Source organism: Salvia splendens, chromosome 5, assembly GCF_004379255.2.
Source record: "Salvia splendens isolate huo1 chromosome 5, SspV2, whole genome shotgun sequence".
Classification (NCBI taxonomy): Eukaryota; Viridiplantae; Streptophyta; class Magnoliopsida; order Lamiales; family Lamiaceae; genus Salvia; species Salvia splendens.
In genome coordinates, this window is record NC_056036.1 from 21,913,581 (window position 1) to 21,934,228 (window position 20,648).

At 42.7% G+C, this 20,648-nt stretch overlaps 1 protein-coding gene across 1 annotated transcript; it reads left to right on the forward strand.

The window, feature by feature from the left end:
* The first annotated feature begins 16,692 nt into the window (after positions 1–16,692).
* On the forward strand, positions 16,693–20,061 carry LOC121805751 (phospholipase D alpha 1-like). Its single transcript, XM_042205734.1, has 4 exons — positions 16,693–16,714; positions 16,812–16,917; positions 17,405–19,307; positions 19,492–20,061. Exons 2-4 carry the CDS (start codon positions 16,822–16,824, stop codon positions 19,923–19,925), a joined length of 2,433 nt encoding a protein of 810 aa, XP_042061668.1. The 5' UTR covers positions 16,693–16,714; positions 16,812–16,821; the 3' UTR covers positions 19,926–20,061.
* Positions 20,062–20,648: the final 587 nt, after the last annotated feature.

Below are 20,648 nucleotides of genomic sequence, written 5' to 3' on the forward strand. Positions count from 1 at the left end.
TCTTCTCCAGGGATGGCTGGTGCAGCATCTTTCTCGCCTTTAACTTCTTCTGGGAGGTCACCCTTTGGTGCATCTCCTTCTGCATCTTAGGATCATCGAACTCCATCATCTGTTGGCGAAGAGCTGGGGTCAACACCACATGCTGAGGAGAAGAGGCGATGAAAAGAGAGGCTTCAGGCTTTCCTTGTTGTCTCCTGGTCGTTCTGGTCCAACGCAATTCCTCTCCAGTCGAATCACTGCCCTCATCTCCTGGTTGCGGGGAAGCGGGCGCAGAAGCATCTGCAATGGCGACTTTTGTGTCAACGAGGCGGCTTCTCTCTGGAATAGGGAGAATACTCTCCTTCCCCTTCCTCTTTCTCTCTCTCCTTTCCCTTGCCAGGCTGCCCTTGGTAGTTTTTTCCTCCTCTCCCGCTTCTGGAACTAAGGCTCTTCTGGTTCTTCATCCACCAGCCTCCGTACTGTGCGCGGCTTCTGCCCCACCGTTCCTTCCTCACCTTGTGTTTTTAGGTTTTCAGCTACCTTCAGGAGCCGATCCTTTGTCATACGCTGTGTCCGACGACGTAGCGGTTCCTCTTCCTCCGTCTTCCCATAGTCGAACAATGGGCGGAATTCCTCTTCCTCTTCATTGTTGATGCCGCCGCCCTCAGTCAAATGCAGCTTATAGATCGAAGCGGAGCCACCACCGCCTGCTGGCGACGGAATAGCGAACGGCTGCCCATAATACCCCCAACCCTTCTTCATTGGTGGTGTCTTCGCTACATTGTATCGGCTGGGTTGGGGACGAAGGTGAAGGTTGGATGGAAGATGGTTTTGGTGATGTAGGAGAACTAGGTGGGATCTTTGGTTTAGAGGACGAAGCAGGATTTTTCACTCGTAATGGTGTTGATTGCTGGTGGAGAAAATGTTCTAGGCAAGGGTTTGAAATTTGCATTGGTGTGGGTAGAGTAAAAGGAATGCACTGTAGTCGCTTTTGGTTGAAAGTGAAATAATGCCCTGAGATTCTGCCTATTATACTGATACCCCGACTGTTGGGATCTCTGAGGGTTGCGATTTCTGAGACTGTTCATGCACGGGCACGCCTTTTTCAGAGTGCCAGCTGGCTTAGCTTTTCTGATACGCTTTCTCCCTCATCCTAGGACGTCCTTTCATTGAGACAGTTAGCGCAGCCTGACACCTCTCTAATGACTGCATATGTCCTATCACCACCTGTCCCTGATTAATTAAATCACTGTGGCCATTGGTTAGCCCTCGTTGCCCTGATCAAGTGGTCAATTATATCCAGATGAAAACTCAATAACTCCACTTGATCAGTTTCTCGCCTCTACTTCCGTCTTTTAACTTTCTAATAAATAAAAACTAACAGAAGAAAAACTATTTACACTAACTATAAGGACTTGACCGGGTTCCCCTAGGTTGTTACTTGATCAATTTAATGGATTTAAAATTTGTTGTTTGATCAAGCAGACTACCCAGGAGTACCCGATCACTCCTTCTACCTGGTCACTAGTTGAGATTGGGGAAAGGTCAGTGGAATTTCTTCCACCACTCCAGCTTTGTTCTTGTCTCTGTAGGGCTCAACCCGATGACCCTTCACATCGAAAGAGAACGAATTGGGGGTGTCTCCTTTGTGTGTGTTTGCCTTGATGGTTTCAGGATCTGCCCATTCTGAATTCCGCTTTCAGGTCATCAGCTTGATTTGATACTGGGATGGTGGCCTTTTTTACTCATCGATGGGCTCTTCCTTTCGCGAGAAGAGGTCGGTCAGTTCCTTTTCCACCGTGGCTGGATGCGTGTACTGATTCGGGTTTATCCCATTCGGGTCTGCTGTTTACCACTTGACCCCTTCTTCACTTGTCCTCAGTTTTTTTTCGATTGTCCTTCATGTTCCTGCAGCTTTGGCCGATGCAATGGCTACCTTATAGGTGCGGGATTCTCCTTCAGCTCTCTTCTTAACAAGCTAGCTTGGTCAGGTGGTTTTTCTACTCTCCCTGGTTGAACAATCTCTTCTGACTTGGCTGGCCTTGATGGTTTGCAGAAGTCCATAATTGCTCTTTCAAGGCCTTGATCATCCATTTCCCTAGTCATGGTTTCCTTGAACCATTCTGTTGCCTCTCTCTTGAGTTTTTCACCTTCAGTGGAACCAGAGGGTGGTTCTTTGAAGGATTTCTTTTCCGGATACTTTTGTTTCCGAGGGCTGATAGCGTCTACTATTTGAATGCTCTCGCTGCCCTATGGCTTCCTCACAGCTTTATCAACGTCGAATGTAAGTTGTTCTCTATTAAAACTCAGCTTCATCGTCCCCTGGCGGACGTCGATGACTGTGCTGGCTGTGGATAAGAATGGCCTTCCCAAAAGGATGCCAATAGACTCTTCCGTTCCTGGCTCTGTCGTCTTTATGACGAAGAAGTCGACGGGGTACATAAACTTGTTTACTTTGACAAGTTCATCTTTCATAACTCCTTCGGGGTAGATGCAAGACCCGTCAGCTAGCTGTATTTTCATATCGGTTTTGACAAGCTTAGCATCTTCCAGCTTCTCGTATATAGAATACGGCATAATATTGATGGAAGCCCCTAGATTGCACATTGTTTGCGCCATTTGGACGTTTCTGATGGAATTTGGGAACATAAATACCCCTGGGTCAGCTTCCTTTGGTGGAAGATCACTAGATTGGATCACTCCAGTCACATTTTCTGCTTCGCCCATCTTCCTCTTCCCAGCAACCTGTTTATGGGTGCTAGACTCTTTTCCTTTTGTGACTTGATCAAGGGTGTTGGACTCAAGGCTTCCGTTATGATTGAGTCTAGGTGCTGGAAAACTCACAGATGAGCCTTGACAAACTGTTTCTGATTTCAGATAGACTGTATTGACATTTTGGTGCCCTGTAGGTTGCTGCACTGTGGCTGGGAGCTTTCCCTCATTCCCTCTCAGCTCGCCCAATGACATGGCTACCTGGGACAACTGCTTTGTAAGCATTTCGAGTGCAGCCCTCTGTTCTTTCTGAGTCTCTTGTATTTCTCACATCGTGTCTTGGGGCTGATTAAAACGACCTTCTCCATGGCCTTGCTGATAGTAGCCGGAAGGTCCATACTGCTCTGGCTAGAAGTGATTCTACGGGTTTCCTCTTTGGTACTGCGGGACATAGTTCACCATTTGATCATTTGGTTGTCTTCCCTGGTTGCCAAACTGAGGGACTTGGTGTTGGTACCCCTACTCTCCTTCCTGTTGTCGGCTTGACCAGTTAGGTTGTCCTCCACTTGACCAGTTCCCTTGAGGTCCTCTTGACCATCCTTCCTGACCGCCCTGCAATTTGTTCTCTTCAGTGTTCGGCCGCTCCTGGATCCGAGCAGGCCAGTTGGGCTGCCCCTCGGTGAGTTGTAAGGGTTTGTCGGGGGTGGTTAGCTTTGATTCTGACCATTCCACCTAAAGTTTGGGTGGTCCCTCCACGGAGCATCTCTCTGCTTCCCTTGGATCCAGTTCCCATTCGCGTTCCAATGACCTACGGCATTCACTTGGGCTTGCGGTTCTACCTCAGGGGGGAATTCACAGTAATAATAATGATGTTCTTCTGGTGGGGACGATTGCGACACATATTGTATCTCCTTTGGTGCAGGTGGTGGTGGAGGTCTTGCTTTCTCTACTGCCTCCAGCAGTTTCTTCTCCATTTGCTCAAATCGAGCCTCCAACTTTTCGTCATTGCGCGCCTCTGCTACTTGCACTGCCCCTCTTCTATACTGGCCTCGAGATGTGTCGTACGACCGCTTAGCCTCGATCAGCCTCTCCAGTAAATTTTTGGCTTGGCTAAACGGGGTTTTCGAGAAATCCCCTTGAGCTGCGAGGTTGAGGTCATTTTTGCTGTCCACCGTAAGTCCGCCATAGATGATCGAGTAGATCTCCCGCTCCCCTTGCTTGTGGTTGAGGCATGCTTGAAGCAGCCCTTGGAATCTGTCCCAGTATTAACCGAGGGGCTCATCGTACTCCTGTCGGGCTTCGGTAATCTCCCGTTTGATGGCACTCGTCTTTGATGCTGGAAAGAAGTGGTCGAGGAATATCATGCGGAATTCGGCCCAGGTCCTAATGGATCCTTCTGGAAGCCTTGATAGCCAGACACCCGCATCGCCCTTTAAAACAAAGGGAATAGCTTTGAGCCTGTAATCTTCGGATGTGGATCCAGCCGGCACGGGCTGAATATCACAGTATCGACAGAACTCCTCCATAAATGCGTACGAACACTCTTTTGAAAGACCGTAAAAGTGGGACAAAACAGCCAGTACTCCTGCTTTGATCGCGATGATCCACATCCTAGGAGTAGCGGCAATGGCATGTGTGAGCTCCTTTTCATCATGAGCGTGCAGAGATCCGATACCGGAGTCGTCAGCGACAAGGGCCATCTCTGCTGGTGGTGGTTGTGTGTTCTGTTCAGCGGCTGCTAAGACTTCTAATGCTGCTCTGTAACGAGTGGTGACAACGCCAGCTTCCTGGACTCTCCAATGAGCGTTAGTCTCTCTGTATAGAAAGGGATGTCCACCGCGTTGGTACCTTCTCATCAACAGTGAAAATCAAAATGAGAAAACAAGGAAATAAGACTATATACACCTACGCACTACGCACAAACATACAGTAACACCATGCTTCCCCGGCAACGGCGCCATTTTGGAAGGACTTGGAAAGAGACAAAAACGCGATTAGAATGCGGATCAAGTTATATGGAATGATAAACGAACCGGTCAGATCAGTTAGCAAATGTCGTTGCCACTTAATCAATACAGTCTTGCTCTCGCTCTTTCTTCCTTACCAAAGTAATTTGTAAACTCCCAGTTTTGCACAACTTTAGCAGTAAAGCGGCAAGTTCGGGGTTGATCCCACAGAGAAGTTGGTGTGTTGAGTGTGTGAGTAGTGAACATGGGGGTTGGCTGCTGCCACGCTTTAACTTGGGAGTTTTTAACTATTGTTTTTACTCTAGGCAGAATTATACTAGCTAGCTTGATCAACGGAAATTTAACTACTGGGTCAAGTAAATTGCAGGTAACAGCGGAAAAGTAAATGCGAGGATGAAAACGAAATAACTTTGATTAAACTAGACTGAGAGCAATACAACGTGAAATTAAAACTAAGCTAATACTTCGGAAAATAAGAAAGCAAGTAAAACCGAGAAGAATCTCGGTGGGTAATTTAGGAATACGCCGACATAAAACAAGTATTCTGCAGCGCTTCTTTAATTCCCCTTTCTAACTACGCATTACTTTATCTAAGCTAAGTTATTCTAGAGAACTGGACTAAGCTAAACTAAACTGAACTAGACGGAAAGTAAAGGATCGGATTCCCTTCTTGTGATGGCACACCCTCTATTTATAAGCTCGATTCGGCCTCCAGCTGGATAACGATCCTGACATGGAATATTCGCTGGTGCTGAGAATGAGCGACTCATTGATTCCTACGTGCCTTTCTTCTAGAATGACGACGCTTTTGAGTAACAGATTCATGACTCAGGTCCGTCCTTGTGTCTCATAAGCTAGCATGTGTCCCCTTCTAGAACGTTGTCCTTGATAACAGAATGGTGCACCACATCCAGCTCATTTCCTCACGTGTTCGTCTTCTAGAAGCCAGTGGTCCCCGCCTAAATGCTTGATCACTCCCCTTGATCAACTCTCCCGATTCTTGGCCTTTTATCGCCTTTTGTACTTGCTTGATCAGTTTGGCCTTGCTGCCTTGGTCAAGCGGCATTCCTGCACATTTAACACTTGTTTTGCGCGATAAACCGATCAAGCAACATACATTTTACCCTTAAACCGATGCATGAAATGAGCTTTATCAGGAATAAACCTACTAGAATGAAGTAATAAATTATAAAGAAATAAATGTATCATGACAATTTTAAAAATCAAAACAATAACAAAACGAATGTTAACAAAACAACTCGTCACTTCTTCTTCTTCATGTATCTTGTCGAAATTCCTTGAATCATGTATCTTGTCGGAATTCCCTGTGGCATATGACATATCTGAAGGGGCTGGCAGCAGAAGCGTGCGTAACAAAACGGATCACATGAATTTGATCTATTTAGCAGATTATTTAGACAAAATCCATTCGCGTAATTATCACACGTATCATGCTCATAACTTGAATTAAAACATGCTTTAGCACATTAAATTCCTAAAACATGCTTACTACGGAATTAGCCAATTTACCTCGTTGATTCAATCAAGAATCGATGATGGCTTGCTCCGTCTCCACGTGAAGATCTTCAATACAAGACCTCGGATCTTCTGACTGGTGTCCCAGACTATACGATGATATTTGTGTGGGCAAATCTCACCAACGTACTAGGACTCGAATAATGGAAGACATAACTCAGCTCACGGAGGAGAGCACAATTTTCGAAAATTCTCTTAAAGGAGGGGGACGAAAATTTTATGAATAAATTGTTGTGTTTTCTGTCTCCTTTATTCTCCTATTTATATAAGTCACATATTGGGCCCAGTCAGGGATCTAAGGAAGAATCTGGAACAGGCCTTACCCAATTAGCTTTTTACTAATTAAATTGAACCCACAATTTAATATAAACTTATATTGGAATATTACGAGCAGCCACTACAGAAGTAATATTGCACTGCCTTCCAAATCCGAAATTACAAGTATTTCGGGTTTCCATTAATTGTATTTGATTTATTTCCCGCGCTTAAGATGGAAACATCCATTAATTAATTAATGTTTGCTATAGACTTAATTAATTAACATATTTCGAATTCCAAGAGTGGACTTAGCAAGAAACTCTTATTTATTATTCATAGAGTAATCAAACTCCAACTAGCTAGGTTCCGAATAATAAAACCTCGTTTCGAGCTCCTCTTGTGGATGTTATCAAACGAGACTCTCCTCGCGCACGTTTCAACATAATAGCAATCCTAGCACCTCTAGATAATGATCACCACTACCAATATACCTGGATCATTGGGTTACGAAAAACCCGCACCTTTGGTAAGTCAAAGTAGTGGATACTCAATATCGTATGCTCAATGCTAACGTACATTGATTAAGAAATTAATTCTCAAGACCTCGTCTTTCAGTAGATAGCATAAAGACACGTCTTGCTGTTAGATCCATTCAGTGCTATACCACACCAACGTCATCTTATTTCAATAAGGTTTAGAAATAATCGGACTGACATTGCAACCTTTCGTGATAGGTAGTCTAGGCCTATCTAGGTTGTGAAATTCTTATTTTTCTTTGTTTAGAACTGACCGTGTTACCTTAAATTGGACGACGCCCACAACCGGTCTACTAAAACAAAGACTTAGACTTTGTTACGTTTGCTCATACATTTAAATATGCAATAAACAACCATTAAATGTAAAACATAACAACATTATGACAAAAATAATCTGTTGCATTTATTGGAAAATAACCATTAGAGTTTTACAGTATGCAATCACTCGAAAGGTGATTTCTAGTATACAAAACCCTAACAATCTCCCACTTATACTCAAAACAGCTTTCAAGTATACAAAATGGTAGTGCACACGTCTTAAATATCTCCCACTTATACTGAAAGCGAGTTGAGGTCTTGAATGAGTCGAACTCCCATCCCTTCTACGTGGCACTCGAACGGTTTTACCGCCAAAGCCTTTATAAAAGGATCTGCCAGGTTGTTCTCTGACGCAATCTTGACCACTTTTATGTCTCCTCTCTACACTATATCTCTAATGATATGATACTTCCGCTCTATGTGTTTGCTCGCTTTGTGAGCTCTTGGTTCTTTCGAGTTTGCCACAGCACCAGAATTGTCACAATAAATGGTGATGCTCTTGGGCAGATTCGAAACCACACCTAAATCCATAAGGAAGTTCTTGAACCATACAGCCTCTTTTGCAGCCTCTGAAGCGGCCACATACTCGGCTTCCATGGTCGAGTCCGCGATGCATTTCTGCTTCACACTCTTCCAAATTACGGCTCCACCTCCTAAGGTGAACACATATCCTGAAGTAGATTTTCTCGAGTCCTGATCAGCTTGAAAGTCTGAGTCAGTATATCCCAAAGGACAGAGCTCGACTGCATTGTAAACTAGAGCATAGTCCTTAGTCCGTTTAAGGTACTTGAGTATGTTCTTTACGGCAGTCCAATGTCCTTGGCCCGGATTCGACTGATATCTTGCCACCATGCCAACAGCAAAGCAAATATCTGGTCTAGTACAAAGCATAGCATACATGAGACTTCCAACTGCCGAAGCATATGGAATCCTTCTCATAGCTTGTATCTCAGACGGTGTTTTAGGGCACATCTCTTGAGATAAATGGATGCCATGTCGAAAAGGTAAGAAACCTTTCTTGGTATCCTGCATGCTAAAACGACTAAGTACTGTTTCGATGTAAGATTCTTGAGATAAGCACAACATCTTCTTATCTCGATTCCGAAGAACCTTGATCCCGAGGATGTGTCCTGCGTCTCCCATATCCTTCATCTCGAACTGGTTTGATAACCATGTTCGAACTGATGACAACATCTTTTTATTGTTTCCAATTAGAAGAATGTCATCTACATATAAAACTAAGAACACCACATTCCCCTTATCAACTTTCTTATACACGCAGCTTTCACTTGGGCACTTTTCGAATCCAAACTTGCAAACAGTTTGATCGAAACATTGGTTCCACGATCTGGATGCTTGCTTGAGGCCATAAATGGCCTTCTTAAGCTTCCAAACCATGTGTTCTTTGCCCTTTATGGCATATCCTTCGGGTTGTTCCATGTAGATGGTCTCCTCAAGACTGCCGTTTAGAAATGCAGTCTTAACGTCCATCTGCCATACATCCCAATCCATATAAGCTGCAATAGACAACAGTATCCGGATCGATTTGAGCATGGCCACTGGGGAGAAGGTCTCATCATAATCGATGCCTTCCTTTTGGGTATACCCCTTGGCCACTAGTCTTGCTTTGAAGACTTTAACTCGTCCATCGGGTCCACGTTTACGTTTATATATCCACTTGCTCCCAATGGCAGTACAACCTTCGGGTAGGACGGACAAATCGTAGACGTCTTTGTCTATCATAGATTGTAGTTCCGAATCCATTGCTTTTACCCATTCGATATCTGCCTGCGCCTCCACAAAGTTCCAGGGATCTAATACATTGCTGTCCGAGGAGTGATCCATAGATTCTCCCAAACCAATGTATCTGTCGGGCTCCTGTGAGACCCTCCCACTGCGGCGCGGCACTACAATATTTTGAGTAGAATTTGAAGTTTCGGGAATTGTTTGTACACTTGGTACTTGTTCTTGGTTAATGGAACTTGTGACCGAAGTTAGCTCATCAAGAGCCACTTCACTGCTGGGTTTATGATTCATTACATAGTCTTCCTCTAAGAATGTCGCGTGAGTGCTCACAATGACTTTCTTATCTCGGAGACTAAAGAATTCATAACCTTTCGTTCCTTTGGGGTATCCTATAAACAAACACACCTCCGTCCTAGATCCTAGCTTAGTTGGATCCTTTTCCAATACATGAGCCGGGCAACCCCAAACCTTGAGATGTGCTAGATTGGGCTTACGCCCAGTCCACAACTCATATGGAGTTTTAGGTACGGATTTTGATGGTAAATTGTCTAAAATGTGACTTGCGGAAAGCAAGGCATGTCCCCAAAACGAAATAGGCAGACGTGCATAACTCATCATCGATCGAACCATGTTTAATAAGGTCTTGTTCCTTCTTTCAGCCACGCCGTTCTGCTGGGGCGTGCCCGGCGCAGTCAGTTGGGATTGAATTCCCACTTCCGATAAGTAGTCCAAGAATTCGGCACTGAGGTATTCGCCTCCACGATCAGATCGTAGGCATTTGATATTCTTCCCATGATACTTCTCCACAAGAGTCTTAAAGTCTTTAAACTTGTCAAAAGACTCTGACTTGTGACGCATCAAGTAGACATATCCAATTTTCGAGAAGTCATCAATAAATGTGATGAAGTATCGAAAACCACCTCTTGCCTCAGTTGACATTGGTCCACATACATCGGAATGAACGAGCTCAAGTACTTCCTTGGACCTATTGCCCTTAGCCTTAAAAGGCCTCTTGGTCATCTTGCCTTCTAAGCATGACTCACACTTATGAAAAGGTTCCTCCTCTAGACCTTTGTTAAGATCTTGTTGAACAAGAGAATGGATCCTCCTTTCATTGGCATGACCAAGTCTAAGGTGCCACAAGTACGTTTCGTTCATTGAACTTGAAGGTTCTTTTCGTTTCTTTGAAATTTTCGATATTGTATTGAGTTCTGATTTGCGATTATTAAACTGTGTAGAAGTGATTGTGTACAGATTGTTTTCCATGATACCACGACAGATATAAGAACCATCTTTCTTAATAACGCAGTTGTCATTAAAAGAAATCGAATATCCATCATAAACCAATTTAGAAACTGAAATTAAATTTCTTCTAAAAGAAGGTATCAACAAAACATTCTTCAAAATCAAAAATCTATCACTACTAAAACGCAAATAAATGTCTCCCACTGCAACGGCCGCCACTTTGGTAGCGTCGCCCAGCTGGACTTCGATCTCACGATCATGTAGCCGTCTTGTCACCTGCAATAAGTCAGGATCAAAACAAATATGATCAGTGGCTCCTGTGTCAATAACCCAAGTGCAAATTGATGTCGAAGTCAAACAAGACTCGACAACTAGAGCCTGGTGCATACCTGTAGCCTTGCCCCGTTTAGGACAGTCTGGCTTCCAATGCCCCTTCTCTCCACACTTGAAACACTTCCCCGTAGGCTTCTTGTTAGCCCTCTTCTTCTTCTTTCCCTTAGCTATCTTGGCCGGTCCTGAGTTCGGTGCCTGCCTTTTTCCTGCTCTAGGCTTCAAGCCAAAGGAACGAGGCGCCGAAATCATCATGGCCGCCTTAGCCTGGACCATAAGGTCCTCTGCCGACAGAAAGTTCAGTCAACAGCTCTGCCAAGGTGTAATTCCTTTAGTTCATCTCAAAGTTGAGCGTGAACTGTTGGAAGCTAGGGGGAAGACTTTGAAGGATGATAGTTACCTGGGACTCAGGATCGATTGTCCCTCCCAAGACCTCAAGTTGGTTGAGGTGGCCCATCATCTCGAGGACATGGTCCCTCACAGACGAGCCTTCCTTCATTGTCTTCGACATGATACTCCGAAAGGCTTGAGACTTAGCCGTTCGATTCTGAGTACCAAAAAGATTTTTGAGATTCTGCATGATCTCGGCGGCTGTTTCCATGGCTGAATACTGATGCTTGAGTACTGAAGACATAGATGCCAACATGTAGCACTTAGCCATCTCATTCGCCTTATGCCACCGTCTGTGTGCATCTCTGACTCTTGCCGCAGCGGTAGCCGCCGGCACTGGAGGTCGCGGGGTGGTGAGCACAAAGATGTACTCATCGGCTGTGAGAACGATGTCCAAATTTTGTTTCCATTCTATGTAATTTTGGCCCTCGAGTTTATTTTCTTTGAGAATTGCGGAAAGAGGATTGAATGACATATTGACGATTTGATTTGCACTGCAAAACAGAGTATTTTACTATTGTCATAAACTTATGTAAGAAGTTTGATTAGATTAACCATAAAACTTTTCAAAATCTTACAACTGTAAAATTAAAATTTTGTACCCTCCAGAGGAAGTCAATACGCATTAAAATCTTACAATTTTACTGGTCACAACACCGACGAATAGTCCAGAGACCACAGAGTGGCATGGCCGCCTAATGTTGCCCAAGCAAGACCATCTCTTTAGCATTACAGAGTCTCATTTCTACAACACACTCCCATAACAATGCTTATGTGCTGCTAACAAGATCAAGCTATCTCATAAATTTTGTGTGAACTTCTGAATCTCGCAGTTTCTTAGGATTATTGTCCCCACAGAGCAGGTGGCGATAATATTCGAAACTACATTCTAGTTCATACTATTTATATCTAGATAAAATATTAGGAAACTATTAAATTATTCTCATCCATATCTTCTAGGAATAAAATAATATTATTTAATTCCATAGATATAGATAATAATCAAAATATTCCTAAAATCTAGATAAATCTTCCAAAAAGATTTTATTTCCATTAAATAATAATATTTTAATGATATCTTTTAATAAAATAATTAAATAATCATTAAAATAATTCTTCATCGTTATTTCATCGTATGAGGTTCGCACGAACGATGAACGACGAAAATCTGACGAGTTCGTCGTTGGATCACGACGCACATGGCGTCTCGGCCAGAGGCGCACAGGTGGCGCGCCATCGTCTCGGCCAGCGGGTCGTCGCGGTTTGCCAGCGTCTCGGCCAGGACGTGCGCGGAGGCGCAGCTCCTCTCGGCCAGCGGCGAGCATCTGTCGCGGCTTCTCGGCCCGTCGGGTGCCGACACCTCTCGGCCAGCGGCGCGCACGGTGGCGCGCCCGCTCTCGGCCAGTGTCTCGGCGCCCGTCTCGGACAACCAAGCCATCCGGCGGCGCGAGCTTCTCGGCCAGCGGCGCACACGGAGGTGCGCCCGCTCTCGGCCTTCCGCCAAGGGTTGCGGCTCCCGGCGTCCAGTGTCTCGGTGGTTCAGTTACGAGCCACCACACCACGCCAGCCACCATGTCGCTCTCGACGCAGGTGCGTCTGGGGCCAGCGGTCTCGGCCGGCGGCGCGCGCGAGCCCTTGCTCGCCTGCGCGTCGCCCCGTGATCCCGGCTCCCCGGCTCCCACTGTCTCGACATCCCTATCTCGATCGCACGTCTCGTACAATCGAGTAATTCAAGTTCTTGATTTGATAGTTCTTGAGTTCACCATGCATAATAAATTAAACAAAACACCAAGAACATGCTTCGCAATCAAATAATACATGCATACATGAATTTCGCGAAATTTAAATCCAAATAATCAGAGCCAAAGACGGGCTCTGATACCAACTGAAGGGGCTGGCAGCGGAAGCGTGCGTAACAAAACGGATCACATGAATTTGATCTATTTAGCAGATTATTTAGACAAAATCTATTCGCGTAATTATAACATGTATCATGCTCATAACTTGAATTAAAACATACTTTAGCACATTAAATTCCTAAAACATGCTTACTACGGAATCAGCCAATTTACCTCGTTGATTCAATCAAGAATCGATGATGGCTTGCTCCGTCTCCACGTGAAGATCTTCAATACAAGACCTCAGATCTTCTGACTGGTGTCCCGGACTATACGCTGATATTTGTGTGGGCAAATCTCACCAACGTACTAGGACTCGAATAATGGAAGACAGAACTCAGCTCACGGAGGAGAGCACAATTTTAGAAAATTTTCTTAAAGGAGGGGGACGAAAATTTTTTGAATAAATTGTTGTGTTTTCTGTCTCCTTTATTCTCCTATTTATATAAGTCACATATTGGGCTCAGTCAAGGATCTAAGGAAGAATCTGGAACAGGCCTCACCCAATTAGCTTTTTACTAATTAAATTGAACCCACAATTTAATATAAACTTATATTGGAATATTACGAGCAGCCACTACAGAAGTAATATTGCACTACCTTCCAAATCCGAAATTACAAGTATTCCGGGTTTCCATTAATTGTATTTGATTTATTTCCCGCGCTTAAGATGGAAACATCCATTAATTAATTAATGTCTGCTATAGACTTAATTAATTAACATATTTCGAATTCCAAGAGTGGACTTAGCAAGAAACTCTTATTTATTATTTATAGAGTAATCAAACTCCAACTAGCTAGGTTCCGAATAATAAAACCTCGTTTCGAGCTCCTCTTGTGGATGTTATCAAACGAGACTCTCCTCGCGCACGTTTCAACATAATAGCAATCCTAGCACCTCTAGATAATGATCACCACTACCCAATATACCTGGATCGTTGGGTTACAAAAAACCCGCACCTTTGGTAAGTCAAAGTAGTGGATACTCAATATCGTATGCTCAATGCTAACGTACATTGATTAAGAAATTAATTCTCAAGACCTCGTCTTTCAGTAGATAGCATAAAGACTCGTCTTGCTGTTAGATCCAATCAGTGCTATACCACACCAACGTCATCTTATTTCAATAAGGTTTAGAAATAATCGGACTGACATTGCAACCTTTCACGATAGGTAGTCTAGGCCTATCTAGGTTGTGAAATTCTTATTTTTCTTTGTTTAGAACTGACCGTGTTACCTTAAATTGGACGACGCCCACAACCGGTCTACTAAAACAAAGACTTAGACTTTGTTACGTTTGCTCATACATTTAAATATGCCATAAACAACCATTAAATGTAAAAACATAACAACATTATGACAAAAATAATCTGTTGCATTTATTGGAAAATAACCATTAGAGTTTTATAGTATGCAATCACTCGAAAGGTGATTTCTAGTATACAAAACCCTAACAATATCTAGGACCATGCATGGATATATCCTTTATTTCTTCATTTGACAAATCTACGATCATGCTTGGATGTATCCATTATGTGGCACTTAAAACAAGACATTGATACATAAAAACTAATTGTTGTTAGTCAAAGATCATAACAAACACAAATCTTCATTCAACAAGTATTTAATTTCATTCGTTCATGTTATTACTTCATTAAACTAGGTTATTTAGTTCATAATAAGTACAATTCTTCATATGCTTGTGCAAACGATACAGTTCATATTAGCATTTCATATTAATCAGTATTAAGTTCATTCAATAATGTTACTACTTCATTCCATTACATTAGATATTTGCAAAACTTATGCAATTCTTCGCATAAGCAACTTCCTAACAAAACAAGACATATCTACATTCAGAACTCATCACAAATACATCAACACCAAATATCCAGACCAATCACTTCATCACAGACCAAATCACTTCATCAAATAATCAACTTTCACCACATAACATCATAACCTACCGCAAATACATTCTGGTAAAATTAATTCAGTTACGACATACCAAATATCTAGACATATCTACATCTCATCAGAAACCAAATTCAGTTTCTACATACTGAATTTCTTCATCTAATAAACACCTTTCTTCATCTTATAATGTAACAAGTTCACCCAAATATGAAAACATTTTATGTTAAACTGAATCTAATTTGAAAAACTAATACAAATAACTTCATAGAATGATATAATTTATTCATGTTTCTATGAAATCGCTTCATTTTATACTACAATCAATTCACATTACAAAATTAAGATGAAGTAAATTTACACAATCAAAAGATTTGAAAAATATGTTGCAGATCACTGAGAAATGCATAATTAATAACCAAAACAGTAAAAATTTGAAAAAAAAAAATAATTTTAAACATCTAAAATAAAATAACTAGACGCAGCTTTCGAATACAACTGCTGCTGATCTTAAACCAAAGTTTCAGAATAATTAGTATGTTGTGTTTTCGTAGAATGACTAAAAGTGTAGAACACAACAAATACCTTTGATTTTGGTCTGCTTCGTGTCAACCATGGTAAGAATCCTATGATAGCTATGGTTGAGAAGGAGACGAAGGGATTGAATTGGATGGTGAAGACGAATGGTAGGCGGAGCTCTCTGAATCGCCGGTGTCGTTGTGAGAATGGAGTAGTGGGAGAAGAAAGTGGGGCTGTGAAAATTGGAAGCGAGAAGAGAAATGGGTGAAATTAATTCACCCCAAAAATTATGATTCATTCTTACCTAAATAGCATAATGACTAAAATATCCCTTGGATGAAGTAATTAAATCACCGGATGAATGAGGAAAATAACATATACTTCTATCTCATCTTTTCCATTAAACTTTAAATCCGATGGTTAATATTTGGTCTCTAGTTCTACACTAAGGAGGTGTTGTGCATATAAGGGGACCCTATATATATATATATATATATATATATATATATATATATATATATATATATATATGGGAACGTTATTCTCCTATTCATCCCTTAGATCCTTTATTCTTCTTAATATGGGCCGTTAGATCTCATTCATCAACAGTCCAGATGATCTACATTATTACACTATAATGGTGCATTATTAGTCGGTGTGCATTATTCAACTGAAAATCTGCATTATTAAATGACACGTGGCACCAATCTAACCGTCGGATGACAAAATCGTGGGGCTGAGATTAAAAAAAACAAAGAACAAAAGATACAAAAAGGAAATGAATATATCCCTATATATATATATATATATGTATATTATATTTACTGGGGTGTGATCCGTTGCTAACTTTTCTTAAATTGCTAACTTGTTAACTCATTAACGTAGTGTATTAAAAATGTCAATACTATGATACTGAAATGTCAATATAAACTTAATTTGATATTTAAACGTCGACATAGTTTATTAAAATGTCAACACAAATATGTGTTGACATTTTAACGTGATCATGTTGACATTTTTAATACACTACGTTGATGAGTTAGCAATTTAAGAAAAGTTAGCATTATAACGCACCCCTATATTGACTAGTTTACAATATAATATACAAGCATGTAAAACTAATTAACTAGTAATGAGACCTTACTTAATTACTAATAATACGCCCATTAAAAAATTAATCGCTGTGCGAGTTGCCGGTCCTCGTGTGAAGCGAAAACACAAAGAAAAACTATTTTCTAGGATCACTATTCTATTTTTGCAGACAGCAAAAATAGGATCACATTCTATTTTCTGCCTTCAAAAACCTTAAGAATAAATTCATTTTTGTAATCTCTGGGATCTGTCATTGATTTCCTTACAAATTAAGGTTTTATTTTTAGTTTCTACTTTGTGAAGTTTGAATTAATTGTTGTGTCTTGTTGAATTATTGCATAATCATTTGACATATGGTTTACATCGGACAGGTGAAACAAAATGTCTCAGACATTGCTTCATGGGACTTTACATGTAACAATCTTTGAAGTTGATAGGCTGCACGAAAGTGGTGGTGGTGGGAATTTTTTAGGCAAGGTATGAGTTTCATCTCAATCATATCGATTTTCTTTGAAAATGATTTTGTCCAAACAGTTTGCTTTTCAAATCGAAAAGTGTCCAAAACGGCTACAAACACTCCTTTTGTTGAATCAAAAAGCGCAATGGGTTGCGCCAATCGCTTGAGACGTTGGGCCTATGGACTCACACCATATCATCATCCCCAAAGCTCTCACCGAGCCTGATGTCCCGAGCGGTTGGTGCAACCCATTGCGCTTTTCAAGTAAAAAATGAGCATTTGGGACCGCCTCGTAGAACACTTTTTACATCAAAAAGTGCCGAAAAAAGTTTGAACGCTCTTTTTACTCGAAAAGCTCAATGGGCTGGGCCAATCGCACCGAGCCAGATTGGAGCAGCCTATTGCGCTTTATGAGTAAAAAAAAGCAAATTTTGAGTGATTGAAGGAGTATAATCAGAAAAGAAACTATATTCTTGTACAAAAATAAAAAAAAAAACATTGTTGTAGCTGGTGGATAACATCGGCGAATCAGTGGGCCTGGGCAAAGGCACCCCCAAAATCTACGCAACCGTTGATCTAGAGAAGGCGAGAGTGGGGCGCACCCGTCTGATCGACAAGGTGACCAACAACCCCAACTGGTCAGAAACTTTCCACATATACTGCGCCCACTCGGCCTCAAACGTCATCTTCACAGTCAAAGACGCCAACGCCATCGGGGCTACCCTCATCGGCCGCGCCTATGTCCCCGTCCCAGACATCCTAGACGGGGACGAGGTGGACCGATGGGAGCCGATCTTGGACGAGAACCGCAGCCCCATTGCCTCGGCCTCGAAGATCCACGTCAAGCTACAATTCTTCGATGTGAGCCGCGACCGCAACTGGGGGCGCGGCATCAAGAGCGCTAAATACCCCGGCGTGCCCTACACCTTCTTCGGGCAGCGCACAGGGTGCCGCGTCTCCCTCTACCAAGACGCCCACATCCCCGACGGCTTCATCCCGAAAATCGCCCTATCCGGGGGGAAAAACTACGAGCCTCACCGCTGCTGGGAGGATGCCTTCGACGCTATAACCAATGCTAAGCATTTGATCTACATCACCGGATGGTCTGTTTACACCGAGATTTCTCTTATCCGGGACTCGAGGAGGGAGAAGGCTGGGGGCGACACCACCCTCGGCGCCTTGCTGAAGAAAAAGGCCGGGGAAGGAGTGAGAGTGCTGATGCTCGTTTGGGATGATCGGACCTCGGTGGGGGTTTTAAAGAAGGATGGGCTAATGGCCACTCATGACGAAGAAACAATGATATTTTTTCAGGGGAGTGAGGTTCATTGCGTGTTGTGCCCTCGAAATCCAGATGATGGCGGGAGCATTGTGCAGAGTTTGCAAGTCTCCACCATGTTTACTCATCATCAGAAAATCATAGTTGTGGATAGTGACATGCCTAAGGGAGGAGGAGATCGGCGCCGGATTGTGAGCTTCGTGGGCGGGCTCGATCTCTGCGACGGGAGGTACGACACGCCCTTCCATAGCCTGTTCCGGACACTGGACTCGGCCCACCACGATGACTTCCATCAGCCTAACTTCCCGGGGGCCGCCATTGAAAAAGGCGGCCCCCGAGAGCCTTGGCATGACATCCACTCGCGAGTGGAGGGCCCCATCGCGTGGGATGTCATGTTTAATTTCGAACAGAGGTGGAGGAAACAGGGTGGGAAGGACGTGCTGCTGAAGCTGAGAGAGGATTACGAGAACATGATCATCCCGCCGTCTCCGGTCATGCACCCCGACGACCAAGAGTCGTGGAATGTGCAGCTCTTTAGGTCGATAGACGGTGGGGCAGCCTTTGGGTTCCCGGAGAGCCCTGAGGAGGCGGCCAACGCTGGTCTCGTTAGTGGCAAGGAGAATATCGTGGATCGGAGCATCCAGGACGCCTACATTCACGCTATACGGAGGGCCAAGAACTTCATCTACATCGAGAATCAGTACTTCCTCGGATCGAGCTTCGGGTGGGGGGGCGATGGCATTACTGTGGGGGAAATCGGAGCTCTGCATCTCATACCGAAAGAGTTGTCGTTGAAGGTTTGTAGCAAGATTGAAGCAGGGGAGAAGTTCAAGATCTATGTGATTGTTCCCATGTGGCCGGAGGGGATCCCGGAGAGTGGATCGGTACAGGCTATCTTGGATTGGCAGAGACGGACAATGGAGATGATGTATAAGGACATTATTAAGGCTTTGAGAGATAAGGGCATGGAAGATGATCCTAGGAATTACTTGACCTTCTTCTGCCTCGGGAATCGGGAGACCTCCAAGGACGGTGAGTACATGCCGACGCAGCAGCCAGAGCCCGACTCTGATTATCTCCGAGCCCAGATGGCTCGAAGGTTTATGATATACGTGCACTCAAAGATGATGATCGGTACATTAATTTTCTTTTTCTTTTTTTAAGACGCTGATGATACAAATCCATGAGTTCCCTCCTCAAACCATAATTTATATAATTATTTCAGTTCTATGTGAGTACTGATGTGGGATAGTAATATTTGTATATATAGTTTCAATTGCCAACAGATGATGACTATGATGTATGTTGTAACTTGCAGTTGATGATGAGTACATTATAGTTGGGTCGGCTAACATCAACCAACGGTCGATGGATGGGACTCGGGACTCGGAGATAGCCATTGGAGCCTACCAACCGCACCATCTGTCAACGAAGAAGCCGGCTAGGGGTCAAGTCCATGGCTTTCGGATGGCGTTATGGTACGAGCATCTAGGGACAATTGACGATGTTTTCCTCCAACCTCAGGGCGAGGAGTGTGTGAGGAAGGTGAATGATTTGGCCGATAAGTATTGGGATCTCTATGCTAATGAGGAGCTACAGAGAGACCTTCCGGGGCATTTGCTTCGCTACCCCATCGCCATCAGCAGTGAAGGAGTCGTCACCGAGCTTCCCGGCAACGACTGCTTCCCCGACACCAAGGCTAAGTTGCTCGGTGTTAAGTCAGACTATCTCCCTCCCATCCTCACTACCTAAGATAACCACGTATATAACTGGTATCAAAAGCCAATAAAATTACAACCTTTAGCTTAATAATTAATTTGTCTAGAGACTTCAATTTTGCCGCTACTATAATTAATGATTTTATGAGTATTGATTTTTAGTTTTGTTATTCTGTTGGTTATTGATGTGCATAGTTTTCACTATTTATAAATTCTGATATGGAAAATATACGAGCTCCCTTATACTTTGCAACTGCACAAATACAGTATTATTATTATTATTATTATTATAGATTTACTTCAACCACTATATCTCTTTGGTATTGGTTGAATTCAATAATCAACACATCTAAACTAGTAGACTAAAGCTCCCAATTCCTTTACACAACTAATTAAGTACATACAAAATAACTTTAAAATCCAGAGACACTAGATAGGGAGTAGTATATAATTTACAGATTTCTCTTCACTGTTTCGTCCACTTCAATATCAAGGTCACATTACAAACATTTTCAATCTTTGCTATCTTATTAGTGGATTTCCATATTTGGTATTTTTTGACTAGTCATCTTTGCAGCGAAATAAGCGTCTCCAAATGTCACATTTCGTATACCACTGATAAGGCTAGGGTGTATATATTTTTAAAAAACTGAAAGAATAAAGTATTTATATTAAAGCTTAAAATATAATGAGTAGTTTGATTTAGAAAATTTAAAAGGACATTTTTTATTTAAAGGCATGAAAAGAGGAAGATGCC